We start from the raw sequence: 18,539 nt of genomic DNA, 5'->3' as shown, positions 1-18,539 counted from the left end.
CACTGGAAGAAGTTGCCCGGAGAGGTGGTAGATGCCCCATCTCTGGAAGCAGTCAAGGTCAGGTTGGATGGGGCTCTGAGCAACCTGATCTAGTTGAATATGTCCCTGCACATTGTAAGGGGGTTGGACTAGATGACCTTTATAGGTCCCTCTTCAACCCAAAGATTCTATGATCCACATAAATATCCTGTATCTGCAGCAATCATCTTCGAGACAGCATCCTTTTAACATAAAGTCAGATCAAGATTTTTTAGAATTACTGTAATCCTCTAGGAGGCTCCAAAGTCCCATTAAGTACTGGTGAGACTTTATGTTCCAAGTTATTTTTGTAAAATCAGATTTTAAAACAGGCTTTACAATTTCAATACGTATCTTCTTATATGAATCCAAGTATTTATTATCTTGTTCTTGAAAGAAACAAACAGGTGTTTTTGCCACTGTGAGTGTGAAGTTTCAACTACATCAAAAGCCTTACTTTCGTGTAAGCTTTTCCCAGTTCTCTTTGACAAAGTCCCAGGCCAGCAAATATCCAGGCAAACTCTGGCTAACAGTTGCTATGATGTGTGAAAGCTCCTGTGCCCTGATGACTTCTCCTTCAAGGCTGTTCTGCATTAACCTAAAAGACAAAGCATATGAAAAGGGACAGGAAAAAAACATCTATTCATATCTTTACATGATTCTTCTAATACTCCTGAATTAGACTGAAAAGATGGAATAGATCAAACAACAAGCAACTTCTGGCATATGGAACACACCAATGCTCCATTTTATAACCACTGTACTTTGTTTCAGTTTCCAAGTAATAGAGTGACCTTAAGCTCTAAACCAAATACCTGAATTTTCTTTGCTGTTGGAAAAGATGAAATAAATTCTAACAACTTGTAAAAGAAAACATAATACATTGAAAAGTTCAGAGAGGAAAGGTGTAACAAGAATCACTTAGCAGGACAACCTTGGTGTCCTCCATGCATTACTGAGATTTGTTGTATAGGATAGTGTTGGAGCAAAATGTAAGGTCAAAATTTCACCCAAAGAAAAAAAGAAAAAGAAAGAAAGAATGAAAGAAAAATGTAAACAAAAAAACCCACCAACCAGTTATTGTCTTGGTTATAGAGGTACAATTTTTTAAGACTCCATAGAACAATCTGCGATTTTTGTTACCTTTATCACAAAATCTGCAGTTTTGTGTTACCAGTAGTGCAAAGCCTTTAAGTTCAATTGTCTTCTCTTTATGCATACTCAGAATTTGGCCTTTTGAGCTACACTGTTATGTAAATTATTTTTAAGTGAAAAATGTCAGGTTCATCATGTTTACGGAAGCCTGTACAAAACATGTGGGTAGATTTTCTTTAACAATCAGAATTTTTTGTCAACAATACAAAAAAGCAATACAATTTTTCAAGGAAGATTTTAATACTTTTAATTTACACAGCATATAACGTTTTGACTCCTTCATACCAGATCATCTTTCTGACATCTTCTGTGCTGGCCAAGGCTTCAATCATTTTGCTTTTCTCTGCTTCAGAAATTGAAGAGGAGTACATCTTTAGAAGGAATTCCCAGCCATCACTAGATTTGGCTCCAGCTCCAAATACGGCTTTCATAACATCACTAGGCAGACTACAAGATAAAACAAAACCAACAACAGACAAACAAACAAAAAGGGGACATAAAAATGCTCATCCAAGAAAAGAAGGAATTTGCAAAGTGAAAAGATTAGCTTGAAAGAGATGCCTCTCTTTTGAGCAACTTAATTCTGCAGCAGTCATAAGTTTGCTGGACTGAATTCATGCCAGTCTAATACTTTAAGTCACTGGGAAAAAGCAAATCATATTAGTCACGTGAAAGCACAGTCAACTGTACAAAAATTGTAGTAATTTTCTCTGTCTCAAAATGCACATGAATCCAAAGCAGAATGAATCCTGCAAGATAAAAAGCTATGCTTTGATGTTGCTACTAATTAATTCTCCTTGAGCATGCAGCTTAGGAAATAGAGATGGAAGCACTTTGTGGCTGGTTTTGCAGTCACACTTAATGAGACTGCAGACAGCACACAGTTCTCCCTCTCACCTTAAACCAGCAATTCCTTCTATATGAACACTGAAAGAATGAAGTGCTTCATCAATATTCAGTTGGTGGTGTGGGTTTTTTTTTTTTGGTTGTTTGTTTTGTTTGTTGTTTCATTTCCCTAAAACAATGGTGGCAAGGTATCATGAAAACAGTTAGATAAAAGAAATGGAAGCCCAGTTTTTGTGGTACCTCATTGTTCCATTAGACTTCATCCACTTTTCAAACATCTCTGTGGCAGTTGTTCTACAGTTTCTCATATCATGGGTGCAGGCAAAAGCTAGCAGTGTTGACCGGAGCTCTCGTTCAGACAGGGTCCCATCATCTGTCCAACGCTGTTGATCAATCTTATCACCAAGCAGGTACTCTATTCTATGCTAACGGAGGAAAAAGTATTACTAATAGCTAATTTTCCCCAAGATGATTTTCTATATACAAAGTTAGTTTAAAAGAAGAGAAAAAGTTAAGTTCTAGAACTGTGGAAGTTAAGCGTAGTAGTTTTTCATCTACCTATTCAAATTTATATATGCAATTTCTTATCTGTATGAATAAATATCAGATACCACAGAGATCTGAAAGAATGGGCCAGGTTTACATCTTAAATTGCACATGGAAACTGAAGACTACTCTTCGAGCTACAATTCAGACTTCATAGAATCATAGAAGCATGGAATAGTTTGGGTTGGAAGAGACCTTAAAAATCATCTAGTTCCAACCCCCCTGCCATGGGCAAGGACACCTTCCACTAGATCAGGTTGTTCAAAGCCCCATCCAACCTGCCTTGAACACTTCCAGGGATGAAGCATCCACAATTTCTCTTGGCAACCTGTTCCACTGTCTCGCCACCCTCACAGTGAAGAATTTCCTCCTTATATCTAATCTCCAATTACAGTCTTTCAATTTAAAGCCATTATCCCTTGTCCTATCACTACATGCCCTTGTAAAAAGTACCTCTCCAGCTTTCTTGTAGGCCCCCTTCAGGTACTGGAAGGCTGCTATAAGGTCTCCCTGGAGCCTTCTCTTCTCTAGGCTGAACAGCCCCAACTCTCTCAGCCTGTCTTCATAGGAGAGGTGCTCCATCCCTCTGATAATTTTTGTGGCCCTCCTCTGGACTTGCTCCAACAGGTCCATGTCCTTCTTATGTTGGGGGCCCCAGAGCTGAATGCAGTACTCGAGGTGGGGTCTCACGAGAGTGGACTAGAGAGGGAGAATCACCTCCCTCAACCTGCTGCTCACAGACTTGTAGTCAGTTGAGATAGTAAGCTGAATACATAAAACTTCTACGTGTTTAACTGCTTTTAACTCCATCAAGTGACAGTTAATACATCTTAGTTTAGCACAAACAAACCAACCAACCAAGCTTTATCTATAGGCTGAACATTTGTAGTTTTATAGCTTGCCAAAATTACAGCTAGGTGACTGATCAGCTACCACACATCACCTGAAACACTTGAACTTAAACCTTATAGACACTGCATTGCAAAACATAGCTTGCGCTGTTTATCAGAGCAGATCTGTAAAACCTTTGAATAAATACTAAATAGGGAGAATTATCATAGTAGTGTTTTTTTGTTTCTTATAAGTTTTCCTAAGCACTCACTAGTTACCCTTACCTAGCATAAAGAAAAACATCTGCTATTTTATCTAATAATTTAATAATTTTCCTTTTAGACTAAATCCCTTTGCTGATGTTCTACAATGTAAAGCAGCGAGGATCATTTTAAACCTGTAGATGAATAAAGAGAGGCTTCATAACAAGAAGGTAAATGGAGAAATGAAAGATATTTCCTCAGCAAGAACTGAGGCTACGATGTTGATTTCATTGCTAAGTCTGTAGCATTGTATCATGTTAATCTATCACACAGCTAGAATGGGAGAGTGACAACTATGCATGTGTTCCTATTTTTACAGAAAATAATTTTGGTTTTTCCACTGTCTTTTTACAAAGCAATTAGATCTATGAACTCCATCCACTCTAATAATTTTGGAAGTAGCTTTTCTGTACTAGAAAAATGTCATGGATCCTGTTTAATTACATATCTGTGCTACATTGACCTTTATAGCCGCTAGAGCAAATCCCCAGGCACCATTGTATTCCCATTGCATTACAATCCGTACAAAACATTGCGGGGGCAGGGTGGGGTGATAAGGGGGGAGAGAGGGCGGGGGGGGGGTGTGTGAGGCAGTTGTTCAAAAAAATTTAGCATTTCAGTTAGAGATCATTACTACTTAAAAAAAGCAAGCAAGACCAGCAACTGTCTAGAATCCCCATCCAGCTTAGTGAGATTACTGAACATGTTTATTGTTTGTCACACTTAAAATGATAATGTAACTATAAAGAAAACTAAGACTTACCATAACACGTGCTGCCAGTTGTTGTTCACCCTTTTTCTCTAAAAGGCTGTATATAAGACTCAGCTGAAACAAAGCTTGAGTGAGTGGTGCAGTGCTGCTCTCTTTGTTAAGGTAATCAATCAGCTCAAAGGCCTTTTCCAGAGACTCTTTTCCTAGACTATAGGTCAATGAATACAAACATTAAAATGGCTTCCAAAACAAAAGCACTCCCTGAAACAGTATCAGAAGTGATGCTCTCCATTACATTAACAGAGGGAGAAGTGAATAGAGGGAGCAACATGAGAAACACTTTAGATGTAGAGATTCTTATATTATAACACTAGTAAGATAGCAACAGAGCAACAATAGCCAATAACATACCTTCAATTAACAACAATGAAATGGGTAAGGAACTGTGACAATGATGTCTGAAAATATTTATCATAAATGAAGGTACTCAGATACAGGAAGCAGCTGTCAAAGATGCCATCCAGAATGCTCAGCCTCACCTGCTCTGACAAGTAGTGGTGAAAGACAAGAGAGGGAGCCAGTAAAAATTTAAGAGGCAAACAGCTTACTTCTCTAAAGTGGAGCACTCATTGACAGAGTACAGGAAAACAGTCGGCTAGGCAGATTATCAGACACTAAATAAAACAGTGTCTTCCAGAAATGGAAGCTGTCATGCGGCTCTGTGATGCAAATTAATGGATGCTGCTCTAAAGAGCAGGGAGATAATATCTAACACCAATATGGAAGCATCAGTGAAATAAATAAAAAAAAATTATTAGTGAATGGTGAACAGTTTCAATAGGATAATAAAGACTGAATTATAGTTTCTCTGAAGCAGTCTTCTCTAGAATCTAAGTCTGATTTTTGACTGGGAAAAAGTTTAAAAACTTTAAATACATATTAACTATGTTTTCCCACATGAAAGTCTTACCCTGCAAGGTTGAAGATACTGTTGATCAAGTTGGCTCTGTCCTTAGGACTCAAAGCAGTGTGGTTTTTTTTCAACAGATCAATCAGTGTTTTCCAGTCTTCAGCATAGTGTACTATGTAATAGCCGTTCATGTCCACATTGAATTTTATCCATTCCACCTCTTCTGGAAGTTCAATTACAGCTAATGGGCAGACAATCAGTTAGCAGCAGAAACAAACATTTAGCAACTTTCTTTCAAATTCATTCAAATCCATTCAAATCCAAATCTATGAAGTAGATTGGTTCCAGGGAGTCAATAAATCCTTTTCCACCCACTAGTTCCCCCTACTTTGAAGAATGAATAGCCAGTACAAAGGTGCCATGAGAAGGCTACAAAATTCCAGGTTGTACTTCTTCCTCCATCTTCCTATATCTGATTAAATGAACAGTATCACAGTCTGTCCCGAGTTCTATCTATGCAGCTGAAACAAAGGTCTGAAACAAGGAAGAAGGTTTTAACATGTAAAATCAATCAGATGTGAGTTTTGTAGATTTCCTTTTGTATGTGAGGATTGTGTAAGATAAACTACTGTGGACAACTTCTTTTATCTTAACCAAGTAACTGGCAGGAACCGATAAGAACCAGTACAATGTTAAAATACAAGCTAAGCAAGTAGATACGAAAAGAGTTCCTCTGGAGGACAGACAAGTTAATGGGACCAAGTACTGCAAAAACCCACCAGAGACCACCAGAGGACCACTGACTCATCTAACAGTGCATGCGTCAGGGACATTTGAGTATGTTAAACATTTCTCAGAAATGTCATGAATATGCTAACAATTGCAATGAAGATGAATGTATGTACTCTTATATAATTCAGATGCTGGTAACATGAGGCACGCATGTTAGGAGGAGATATCTCCCATGTGTTCGGCGCTGTAATAAAGATGTCTGCTTAATAACACTTTGAAGTTATTAAGTTTGAATTTCTTAAATTTGAATTTGTTTGAATCATAGTTAATTACTTAGCGTAGTAATTTTTCTCCTTCTGTCCAGTCCTCCTTTCAAACAACCTCATCTCCTCTCTGCTCACTTTCATCTCTCTCTCTCTCTCTAAGAGCAGTTAACACACATCATATAAAGAAACAGAGAAATGGAGATGGCATTAAGTAGATGAATGGCCACACTCTAGTTTCAAAGTCAGCTAGATATGAAAGACTTTGAGAAAAGTTCTGCAGTTGATTCTGTAACTACTGCCAGAATGATCAATTCGCATAGCACCTACAATGCCTCTGAAATTTAGTGAATATTCTACCCCAATCTCTGCTACTCTCATATCCTCCACATCCAAGTTTCTATAGTGAGTGAGGAATTATTATGATGAACATGAGACCACCAGCAGGGCCATTTAAGGTGAAACAAAAAGTGATGAAATCAGGACACTTACCTATTAATTCTAGTAAGATCAATAACTCATTCAATTAAACAGTTTTGTCCTTCTATTGTGAAAATTCACTTTTTTTTCCTAAAACTCCATCTCAAATTTTAAAGGCCAGGAATAACTTGAAGGCTTTGTAAAACCAATGTTAGAATGACATAAATAAAATTATTTACTTTAATTACAGTACTTGTAAAGTCATTTTGGAGGCGTGGCAGTCCATGAAAGTCGGTAAATGGTAAAAATGTCAAGATCAGCTCTAAGAATTTGATTTTAAACTTGTATAGTTTTGTTTCAAAAAGTAGAGGTGTGAGATAGGTTTATGAATTGAAAATAATTGCCAGTTAAATACACTTAATAACAACTTCAATGGGGGAGAAGAAAATACATCAGCAGGCGTAAGACAATGAGTCAAATCAGCTTCAATAAAATGCAAAAACCTATTCATGTCAGTGGAGAGAGATAGCTAAAGCGATTTTAGCAGAATACTATATAGAAGTGTATAGTAACTATTCACTTAGTAAGGCAAAAAACAGGTCTAAATAAAAAAAAACCCCACACCATAAACCAACAATTTAGGATTCAAACTAGCCACTGCCGCAAAAGCAGAGAGTTTATGGAAAAGATCTAAGGGTTTCAAGATCTACAACAGCATTCTCAAAAACTTAATCTGTTCCAGATGCAATATTTTCTTATACTATTAGAGAAAACAAATATCTCAGTGGAAAGTGACTTCCTCACATTTCAGTACACTGGCAGAGCCACTCTCCCATTACTCACTCTCTAAAGGACATGCAGTTCGAGAGATTTTGTGCGTGTACTGGGAAGAAAAGAGTACAGGCTTTTATAAAGTCCAGACCTGTGCTTCTGCCCCAGTTACTGCCATTTACTTGTATGTATAATGTTGTAGGAAACTAGCTCTCTAATGATGACACCATCAGTAGTACTTGGCTCCAGATTTTATACTACATAAGCCTTCATCTTCACATCTTATGCAACTGTGCGCTAATAAAGTTCAGTAATATATAACAGTTAAATAACTTGCTACTGAAGTTTTGAGTCACGTACCTGACTTTTGGTCCAGTAAATATGCTTTAGTACAATAGGTAAAGTTGCAGCTACTAGTTATGTAGGTGAGAGGAATATGCCACAGATAACTGCAAAGGAAAACAAATGTTTACTGACATATTATACACAAATCATTTGTCTTGAAAGTGTTGGGTTTTTTTTTTAGTTAAGCATTTTATTATATTAGTAGTATTAGAACCATGTTGATTCTGCAAGATGATGCAAAGGACTCAGTTCCTGTTAAGATTTCAAACAACTTAATAAAACCACCAAAATCTTAGAAGGATTCAAACTTATATATTTTGGTTACAAATACAGTAGGGTTCATAATATAAGACGTATTTGCAGTAAATTAATTTTTACAATTAGCAATTGCCACATCTTTGCATCTCCACCATTTGCATATGTACTTCCTTTTAGTTTTTGCTACAATGGATATTGCCTCTCATATATTCAGCCATTTGCTGTCATGCATTAGTGTTGTCTTAAAATTTTTAATCCAAGAAAGCTTTGATTCTACCTTTTCTACTTTCCTCTAACAAAGCTCAAGATGTACACTGAATTTTGGCAGCAAGGAGCAGAAGCTCTAAAGTAAGACACACACATCTGTAACTTCTACAAACTTCTCCAATCTGCCTGTCTTCAGCTTCTCGTTAACCACACAAAACTTTCTGAAATTAAAAGAAAACTTTACCTGTGAGATCTGCTTTTTTGTATTAAAAAATGTGAAGAGTTAATTCCACTATTTACCACAATTTATAATCTCAAGCTTAAAAGCCTCAGGAAAGGGTACAGTTAAGAAACTCAGCTTACAAAGGATGCCACAGAATTTTACCAGTTGCTTGGGTGGAAATAGACATGTAACTTCAGGCAGATATTAAATGTGTGAATTTCTGTGCCAAATTTCCTATTACTACCTGCCTTCAAAGAAAATACTAGAACCCCTGAATACAAAGGAGAAAGATATACAATATACAAGAAAGATATCTGCAGGTAGATTTTCATGGATAAAAAATATTAAGAAGGTAATAACCTTGCATCTGACGTCCAATTTTCTGGATCCATCCAATACAAAAATTTCTCTTGTTGTACAGAAATAATCTTGCCCTTTCGGATAACAGTGACTAAAGGAAATCCTTTATGCATAATCCAAGTTTTCATCAACTTTTTTACATCTAGTGTTCCATTGGTAATCTGTAAAAAACAATCATAACATAACAAGAAAAGAGCAAACAGTGAACATTTTTCAAACTTCCTCCTTAACTTACCAAGTAAGTACCATGATTCTCCATCTATAAACAATCACTTTAAAACTGAGCTTGTAAATTTTGTAAGCAACAATTTAGGGGAGCACGTGTTTTTTATTTTCTTAAGTTGAGGGAATCCTAGCCAAGAAGTGGAAAGACAAATTGGAAACATCAGTAGGTTGAAGTGGTATGTCATGAAAGTGGAGAAGAGAATATTACAGAAAAGAAAGTTATGGTAAACTGCCAAGCTCGCCACATCCTTTCTCTTTCCTTATTGGTATTCTGATATTATGTGGGTGTTTCAGGTTAAAGATCTTATTTTAATTCTGAAATGAATACTAGAAATTGAATTAAAGTGACGGTGCACTTTAATGTACTTGTGCATTTATATCTTCCCCCCCCCGCCCCCTTACCAGCTTTTGCATAGCTTAACCTCCAGCCTCTTCTAGTCTTTCAGGAACTGTTTGTACTACAATACCCCCACTGAGGGACAAGTACTTTTTAATGTCTACATATCACTGTTTCTTTATCACCAGAGATGATCACCCAACCTGAAAAAGACAGTATGTCCTCTAACTTATGAAAATACATTTTAGATTGAGCTATCAGGAACATAAGGAAACTAATATACCATTATTCAAGTTACATTTAGCTTTTACCTATCTATACTGTGTCTTTCTCTAGTTTACCTCAACAACACCTTACTGCCCACTTTTCTCTATTCAAGCCAACAATAACAGGTACAGTTTACACTCATGAGAAAATGCTATATTATTTATGTAGAGAATGACCATAAACTTTAAAAGGCGTTTCAATTCCATGGAAGCAATTCTCTATAAAAAGTTTACAATTTATAGAATTTGAAGTGTACATGTTTTTTTACTTTTGAAGCCACCAAGAAATCTGTAAGATCAATGCAGCCAGCAAAAAAAAACCCAAACCAAACCCACCCCAAAGAACCCCAAACCCAAGATGAGAGGAACGTTAAGAGATCAGGAAACTAATTAAGTCTAGTATTTGCACCTTGTCAACTTGCCTATTCCCCATTTCAGTCTTTCTGTGCTAATACTGTGATCCACTTAAAAACTGTCAGAAAGATTTGTGTCTAATCTGTACAGAGATATGAGTAAATTTGAATTTTGCCCCATTGAAATAATTCTATTCCAAAATAGAACCCTCCCCATCACCTGAAATTAAACCAATTTATTAGAAATTATAGGTTCATAGTTTCATCATAGCAAAAAATTTATTGACTTTAATAGATTTTATTGACATATCTTCTTTGAACAGCAGCTCCTAATCCAATGAAAGCAACACATTAAAATTACTTCATCCTTCGTCCTTCTAGGCAAGGTATACAAAATTTCCTTGCCATGTTGCAGATTTTTCTTTTAATTTGTACGCAGTTTTCTCATCTTCACTCCAAATATGATTGTCAATTTCCACAGAGAAGGTTAAGCCTTCAGAAGTGGTTGTGCATTTTGCTGTGTGGCCAGCAAAAATTTGTGCTCAAAGAAAAGGCCATTTTTACGGTTGGAATTTTCAAACACATTGAGCCTAGGGATAATTAATGGGAGCAAAAGGAAAAACGACCAGTCAATTTGCTGAATATCATAGATTTGTTTTTACCATTGCCATAAATACGGGAAACAACCAAAAAGGATACCAAAGATCTCAATACATGGTAATACTAATGATTTAATTGTCATAAGGGAGACTCAGTGAAATAGTTCATGTCTAAACTGGAGAAGAATCAAGAGATTCATAAATCTGCCATATCTCAGACAGAGATACAACGCCTTGTATTATGAAGATAAAAATTGAAAGAAACTTTTAGCAGATCTGGGCACTGGTTAGAGTCCAAGGGCACTAATGGTATCAGTCAGCTCAAAGATTAGATAGGTACACGACATTTTGTGAGCTACTCAGATTCATTGAGTTCTTATAGTTTTAATTAATTCAGATACGTATTGAGGGAAAATATTACTGAGTAAAGACTTTCCATCAAGTTCCTAGAATGGATGAAATTTTGATACCAAGCACAGAGAAAGTAATCAGAGATGCAGCCTGTCTAGATTTTATTATTAACCAACAAAATCTGTCTGAAAATCTGAAAGTGAAAGACCATCCAAAAGCATGAGAAACCAAGAATTCAAGATACAAAAAGAAAAATATTAAGACAGAAAGAATACCAAAACAAAGGAAAATGGACACAGAGAGAGTACATTTCAGTAAATTCAGAGAGGCAACAGATGAAAATCACTTTAAAGAAAGTAGCACAGAAAATCTGGTACCTTCTCCGGGAAGCAAAATAAAAGCCTGAATGTAAACCAACTCATTGCAATACCAGCCCAGCCCAGCCAAACCATAAGTCTTTGGAGAAAGGGAATATGAAAGTGTACAAAAGTGCAGGCTATATGAAAACACAAAATTAACAGCTTTAACACTTACGTGCAAAAAAACCACAAAACAAACCAAAGACTCAGACACAAAATGAGGTGCAGCCAGAAACGGACACAGAGGAAAAGGCAAACATTTTAGGCAGCACAGGAAAACATCTAAAGAACCAGTTGGTGGGCTCCTCCACACAGAAGCGCAACTTCTGGCACATAGTGCTGTTAAATACTTGGTGTCAGCAGGCATTTGGTAACTATTAAATTAGTACCAAATACAAAGGTTTGTTTCTCATTACAATATGAAATACACACTGAGTTCTGATGTTAGATGTTACTAAGTTGGTTGGATGTGATTCACTTAACTAATGCAGGTAGGTGAAGCAATCCCAGATTTGTTAACAATTACTTTTAACTCTCAAAAAGATGATGACTGAGATTCAAAAAGACTGGAGAAAGAGCCTTGCTAGTTTGCAGAAAAGCTGAACTTGCCCTATGGTTACAATAAAAAAAAAGTTCTTTTCTGAGCCAGGGAGACAGTCTAAGCAAGTAACCTAAAGTTTTGAGAATTATTCTTTTACCAGGCCCTAGGAACAGTTAAACCCTGCATCTAGTAACAGTTAAGCCCTCATATAATTACATGTGAGGCATGCGTGTGGTCTCCCTAGCCACTCTATGCGGACACTACAATCTCCCTGTGGTATGTTCTCTCTGTGTGCATGACTGAAGATGGTTTGTCAGGAGGCTCAATTTTGCAGAGGCTGAGAAGAAGAAAGTCTATTTTGCATTATAAGAATTGTCATAAGAGAGTCACAGTCTGATATCAGTAATAATCCATCACTAGCTGGCAAACTAGAGACTGCATATTACTAAACATGCAAATTTACAGCCACCTGTGACAGCTGTAACCGTCAGCGGCCAACTAACAGCAGCTCCAGTTCTGCAGAAGTTCAAATACCATAACGTAGATGCCAAGGATTGAAACTAAAAATTTAGTTTCCTGCTTAGCACTCAGCTTCTGTGAGGAAATCTCACCATGTATTTCAGATTTTAATACATACCATGTGGTACACACACAGAGGGAAATCCGTTCCCTTATACAACTACCTTAACATGCCCTGGGGATACTCAGTGGCTCGCTCTTGTTGGGATCACTCTCTCTCTTGCACTCTCACTCTCTCACACATACTCCCTTCTCCTTGCACACTCCCTTCCTTGCACTCTCCCTCCCACTCATGTCCTCTCTCTCTTGCACTCTTCTGACCCCACTCCTTCCTTGCTCCCTCTCCCTCGTTCACACACACCCCCGCCCTTGTTCACATCCAGCCTCTCCCCCCAGCCCTCCCTGGCTCTCACAGGATTGCTAACTCTCACCCCTGCTCTCTCCTGCCCTTCTCTTTCTTTCTTGCTCCCTCACTCTCTCCCCCCACACCTGCTTTAATCAGACACATCCTTAGGCCTGCCTTACCTTTTCAGAGCTGCTGAACTATATCGCCTACAATCTGTTTTCCTACAATTCCAGCACCACTTGTTCAAGCAAAAGTTATCACTGAAAGTTACACCAGTAGACAGTATCCCAAGACCTCTAGAGAGGATAGATTCAGCTAGGCTGGATAAATGGGCCTAGGTCAGTTGAATGAGGTTTAATAAGACCAAGTGCTGGGTCCCGCACTTTGGTTACAACAACCCCATGCAATGCTACAGGCTTGGGGAAGAGTGGCTGGAAAGCTCCCTAGCAGAAAGGGACCTGGGGGTGCTGGTTGATAACCAGCAGAACATTAGTCGGCAGTGTGCCCAGGTGGCCAAGAAGGCCAACAGCGCCCTGGCCTGTATCAGAAATAGTGCAGCCAGCAGGAGCAGGGACGTGATCATGCCCGTGTACTGAGCACTGGTGAGGCTGCACCTCAAATACTATGTTCAGTTTGGGGCCCCTCACTAAAAGAAAGAGATAGAGGTGCTGGAGTGTGTCCAGAGAACGGCAACGAAGCTGGTGAGGAGTCTGGAGCACAAGTCTTATGAGTAACAGCTGCAGGAACTGGAACTGTTTAGTCTGGAGAACGGGAAGCTGAGGTGAGACCTTATCACTCTCTACAACTACCTGAAAGGAAGTTGTAGTGAGGTGGGTGTTGGTCTCTTATCCCAGGTATCTAGCAATAAGACGAGAGGAAATGGCCTCAAGTTGTGCCAGGGGACGTTTAGTTTGGATATTAGGAAAAATTTCTTTAGAAAGAGTGGTCAGGCATTGGAACAAGCTGTCCAGGGAGGTAGTGGAGTCACCATGACTGGAAGTGTTCAAAAAAAGTGTAGATGTGGCACTTGGGGACATGGTTTAGGGGACATGGTAGTGTTGGGTTGACGGTTGGACTTGATGATCTTAGAGGTTCTTTCCAACCTTAATGATTTTATGATTCTTTGAAAGTAAAGTTTTGTCCTGTATTTAAGATGACTATTTTTATTCTGGTCTTAACACACTAACAATGCAACTCTAGAGATGATATATGCATACTGATGTGTCCACACCTGTGGATATGCATGGTAGTGCACACCCACTTCCAGTGCTTTTTTAGGTTGATACTCAATAGAGTCCTAGAAGCTACAGGAATCTCCATCTGTATGACAGAACTTTGGACTATGATGACCAAGAATTTCAGAGTATTTACCTGCAGTCTATAATCTTATTTCTTTCGTAAACAAGGAAATAAATCAGAATTTACAACACACTAACAGAAGTGAAAAAACAAGAAGAGTGTATCAAAGATGGGTACCTCATTCATGCTGTCCCACAAGTCATCACTCTGGGCAGATCCATAGTTGTGATTATGCAAGTATACCTCAATGCCAGCTTGGAAAACATCCTTAGTGAGATAGTGCTTCAGCATCAAAAGAAGTGACGCCCCCTTTAGGGAGAAAAAAAAAGAAAAATAATTGGTAAATTGAAGTTATAGAACTTGTTGAAGCATAGAAGCATATTCTTTCACAGTACAAGAACAACTCGGAAGCTGGCAGATTTTATCCCAAATGATATCACTTGAATCATTACCTAAACAATCAGTTTCCCTGGAAAAGAATTTTTTTAATATGCCATAAACTCCAAATGCAGTTACAAAAAAGGCTAATACACCTTGGAATCTTTTCCCAGCTGCTTTGGAAAAAATATTTAATATATTCAAAGGCTCAAAATACAGTCACAAAACAAGCTACTAGGGCTTGACATTTTTTTTTCCAATTAACATAATCTCAAAAATATTGCCTTCTAACTAATAAGTGTCTACTGGCTGACATATTTCCTTAGCAATATTCCTCTATACGGTACAGAACTGCACTTGTGAGACAGTGTTTAACAGTCACATGACTTGCAGTTATCTAAAAAACTAAAAATACAGGTAACAGAGGAGATACACTTAGTAGGCTGGAACTGACTATAGAAGGACAAGTGCATTTTGACGGTGTTTAAATACAGCCATGTTTTGTTAAAAAAAGTAGTAACTGAGTAGTTCTAGTACCAAAGTGGCCATGAATGTGTAGAAAGAAAGGTGTTGGGTTTTGCTTTTTTTAAAAATAGCTGAAAGCCATTTTGTTTCCATAGCAGTGCTTCTATGTCACACCACAAATAAATAAATTGCCTGAGGACTTGCATACTGTACAACTGAATGCAGATGAGCAACTGTAGATCATGAAATGTTTAAAGGTGCACTTTATATTTTTGGTACTATTTCTGAGAAAAGATAAAAAATATTAAAAGGAAGATTTTTAACAAGAACATGTATGGTTCTTACATGTTACAAATTCAATTTGTGGAATTTAAGTTAACATCTTGCCTGAAACTGAAGGCTGCCTGGTTAATCTAATTACTCATGATACTGCAGGAATACCCCTTACTATAGTTTTTAATAACATGGTCATAATGTCCTCTCTTGCATGCATCCATACTTAAGCTATAGCTCTACTATTTTCTTTTTCTTACTGTCATATCCTCCCAAACACTCTGGTATTGCAGGTAGGTTGTTGTCCCACCCTTGAGTGTTAGGTTTACTGATAGTCTGCAAAACAACCAGGCTAAAGATAATTTTATACAATAATTCCTATTACAGACAGTAAAATGTAGAGGCCACCTACTAATTTGTGTCAGTTTGTAGTATAGTAAAACAAAGAAAGTTGTACAATTCAATAAAAGACAACTCTTAACTGATTAGGGACCATATTGCAAGTGTCTTCCCACTCAAATTGATAGCTGTGTTAGCTAAGAGATAGGGCCAAGAGTAGTGGAATACAAAGACTGCATGCATGAGTGGTAAGCTATGCAATGAAAGCCTCTGAAACATAGAAAGCAGCCATGAAAAACCTGTTTCTGACAATGCAAGGGTAAAACTACTTTTGGCTAGCTCCTAAACTCAAAGGGTGTAGATTGCTACAGTTCACTTCAGAAGGTGCACATACTTATTAGTAGCAATAAAGTAATTCTCCAACTATAATGCTTTACTAATTGACTGAAACTCCATCCCAATCACTTACAGAATATTTCCATTAAAATTATGTAGAGTTTTGATCAGGCAAAGACTGACAGAATTGCTATCTCTGAAGTTGGCTATAGACATGATCATGCATGAGGCACAGCTTCCAGAAGCTCACCAAATAGTTGAGACAGCAACTCTGAAGCATGAAACAACAGCCATGCCTTTTAATAGATAGCTTAGGGAGACAAACCAAATCCCTTTCACAACCAAGGGAAGCAGAAAATTGCACATTTCTCTTGTTCTTGTTGCTCAGAAAACAGAGACCAAAATAAACAGAAGCACATCACTATTGTAGGTCCATTTGGCATGTCAGACTAACAAGGATGCCTGACAATACATGTTGACCAGTTGAGACTTGCAAAAAGAAATCAGAGGATACAAACCAAGATAGCTGTGGAAACTGCATTCCATTGAGCAGAGGAAGATGTAGTATTTGACTATTTTGTAGTAAGCACTAGCTGTCCCCATGGTTTCTTATTAGATAAAAGTACAAGCATACACAGATTGGGGGTGGGGCGGGAATGACAGCTAATCCAAAAGATATAAAAGGCTTTCCTCCAATACTACCAAAATCATGGGACACAGCACCTGAAATCTGAGACAACAGGACTAAAAGTTTGGAAAATACAGGTATTTGCGCTCTCATGCATTTTCAAGTTGAGGCACTGTGAAGCTTTAAAAACATAAACCTCACATACAACCCTCACTAGACATCAGAAATAATCAAGTTGCAGACAACTAGGATATGCAGTGAAATAATTTTACATTCCAGATGCAAGCTCCATCTCAGGAAGTCTCTAAAACACTGTTTTTTAAAAGCAAAGAGAGCATAAAAAGGACTGATTGCTTCAGTAAGTGCCTTGCTGCTACTCTTTTCGCGAGCACTTGTTACACTCTGCTATCAGAAAAAGAATATCTCTAACTGGATATTTTATTGCACCTACTGGGTCTCCTTTTACATCTTCAGGAGTATTTTACTTCATGCTGAAGCATGCACCAAGCAGAAAGATGTTAAGTAAGGACACAAACACACATACATAATCTCTTCCTAATTAAAAGCTATGTAGATGCTCAGAAACATTACCAAGAGATCCTGTGTTGTTTGTGCTAGGTGTAAATTACCCCTACACAATAGTCAGTACATGCCTACTTACTTGTAATTCCACATTCATGTTTTCAATAGCTACTATAATATTTGGAAGTATTTGTAAAATTGTATGTCAAGTTACCTTGACATAAGAAAGTGCATCAAACATTTCTTCAATTTGCTCTGAAGACTGAACAGCAGAAGACACTGGATGTGAAGAATTCAAGGAATCCTTCATCATAGCCTTGAAAATTAGATTAAGGAAATCTTCATCCTAGAAGAGAAACATTTATAAGTGTCTGAGAAGCTAGGACATACATGGCAAGTAGAACAATAAAAGTTGTCTCTGCTTTGCTCTTCCATCCGTTTAACATGCCATTGCTCGCCTTCCTGCCAATGGAGGCAGCAAAAAATTGGCAGGCTAGCATTTGTAAAATCTACTCTTTCCCTGACACATTTTAGCAGTGGAATCTCACTTTTGAGCTTGCATCATTATCCAAACCCTTCAGCTCCTGCCTCAGGTAAACACACCATTTGCACTAGAGAAAATGTATCTACTAGGTAAGTATGTGCTGAATTTCAGGTTTGGCTCACCAATGTTTTCATCTACAGGAAGCAGGGAATGCAAAAGCATGACTTCTTTAGCATGCTTTTTAATATTAAAGCATGAAGTCTAGGGAAATTACTCTCTACAGTGATGTTTGTGTGAATGTAAATACCACTTTATCTAGTGATCCTAGTACCAAATTTCCTTCCTTCTTTTCTTCTAGAATTTATTTGAATTTAATACATTGTTACCAGAACGAGACAATCCCAAACACTGAAAAGAAGCTGATTGTACTGGTATTTGTCCATTTCATTTCATTGAGATATGAGCAAACAATTCTCTATACAGTTTCTTCTATAAACTAGAGAGTTAAAAAAAAAAAGGTAATACCTGTGTATGATGCAATAAAGATACCCTTTAAAGTTTAAGATTTTAAAGATATTCTTCATGAATGCAGAAGTTCTGAGTGATTTTTTATTATTATTTTTACCAAGACACATTTTGGCACCACCGAGTAGTGAAATGAGATGTTGTACTTTTCAGGCACCTTTCAGAATGAAGTATTAAGTGTTAGATGTGTCCTTGTTAAAACATTAGACTAGTTTTGTGTCCTCTCCACCACATATGAACCCAACAAGCAGAATGGCTATATAAACATACTTTCAGTGGCAATCAAACTCAACAACAAAGCTAGGCCAAATGAAAAACTTTTTAAACACCCAGCTCCAAGAAAGAATTCTACAGAAGCAAGTTAGAAACCCAAGCTTCTTAATGCAGTAACAGGGGTGAATTAAGAACTCAAAACTCACACTTACTCAGAATGCTGAGAAGAACACAATCGAGCAAGCAGGAAACAGTCAGTACATGTCAGGTTTTTAATCCTGTGACTAATGCAAATCACATACCCTCCTGGAACCTGGTTCC

General features: G+C 37.6%; 1 protein-coding gene across 1 annotated transcript in view; it reads right to left on the bottom strand.

Moving 5' to 3' along the window:
- The window catches only part of LNPEP (leucyl and cystinyl aminopeptidase), a gene marked incomplete at its 3' end in the record, with an annotated part of 36,409 nt that overhangs the window by 2,938 nt on the left and 14,932 nt on the right, over positions 1–18,539 (bottom strand). Inside the window, exons 7-15 of the mRNA XM_082013803.1 lie at positions 17,211–17,342; positions 14,233–14,364; positions 8,861–9,021; positions 7,828–7,916; positions 5,342–5,522; positions 4,423–4,579; positions 2,260–2,444; positions 1,459–1,620; positions 476–616 (exon numbers count right to left, since the gene is read on the bottom strand). Of these exons, the coding sequence (XP_081869929.1) occupies positions 476–616; positions 1,459–1,620; positions 2,260–2,444; positions 4,423–4,579; positions 5,342–5,522; positions 7,828–7,916; positions 8,861–9,021; positions 14,233–14,364; positions 17,211–17,342 (1,340 nt within the window). The remainder of the gene's footprint in view (positions 1–475; positions 617–1,458; positions 1,621–2,259; positions 2,445–4,422; positions 4,580–5,341; positions 5,523–7,827; positions 7,917–8,860; positions 9,022–14,232; positions 14,365–17,210; positions 17,343–18,539) is intronic.

The sequence above is a fragment of the Phaethon aethereus genome (genome assembly GCF_964289735.1).
Source record: "Phaethon aethereus genome assembly, chromosome: Z".
In the NCBI taxonomy this organism is placed as follows: Eukaryota; Metazoa; Chordata; class Aves; order Phaethontiformes; family Phaethontidae; genus Phaethon; species Phaethon aethereus.
This window is presented reverse-complemented; position numbering and strand designations above follow the sequence as displayed.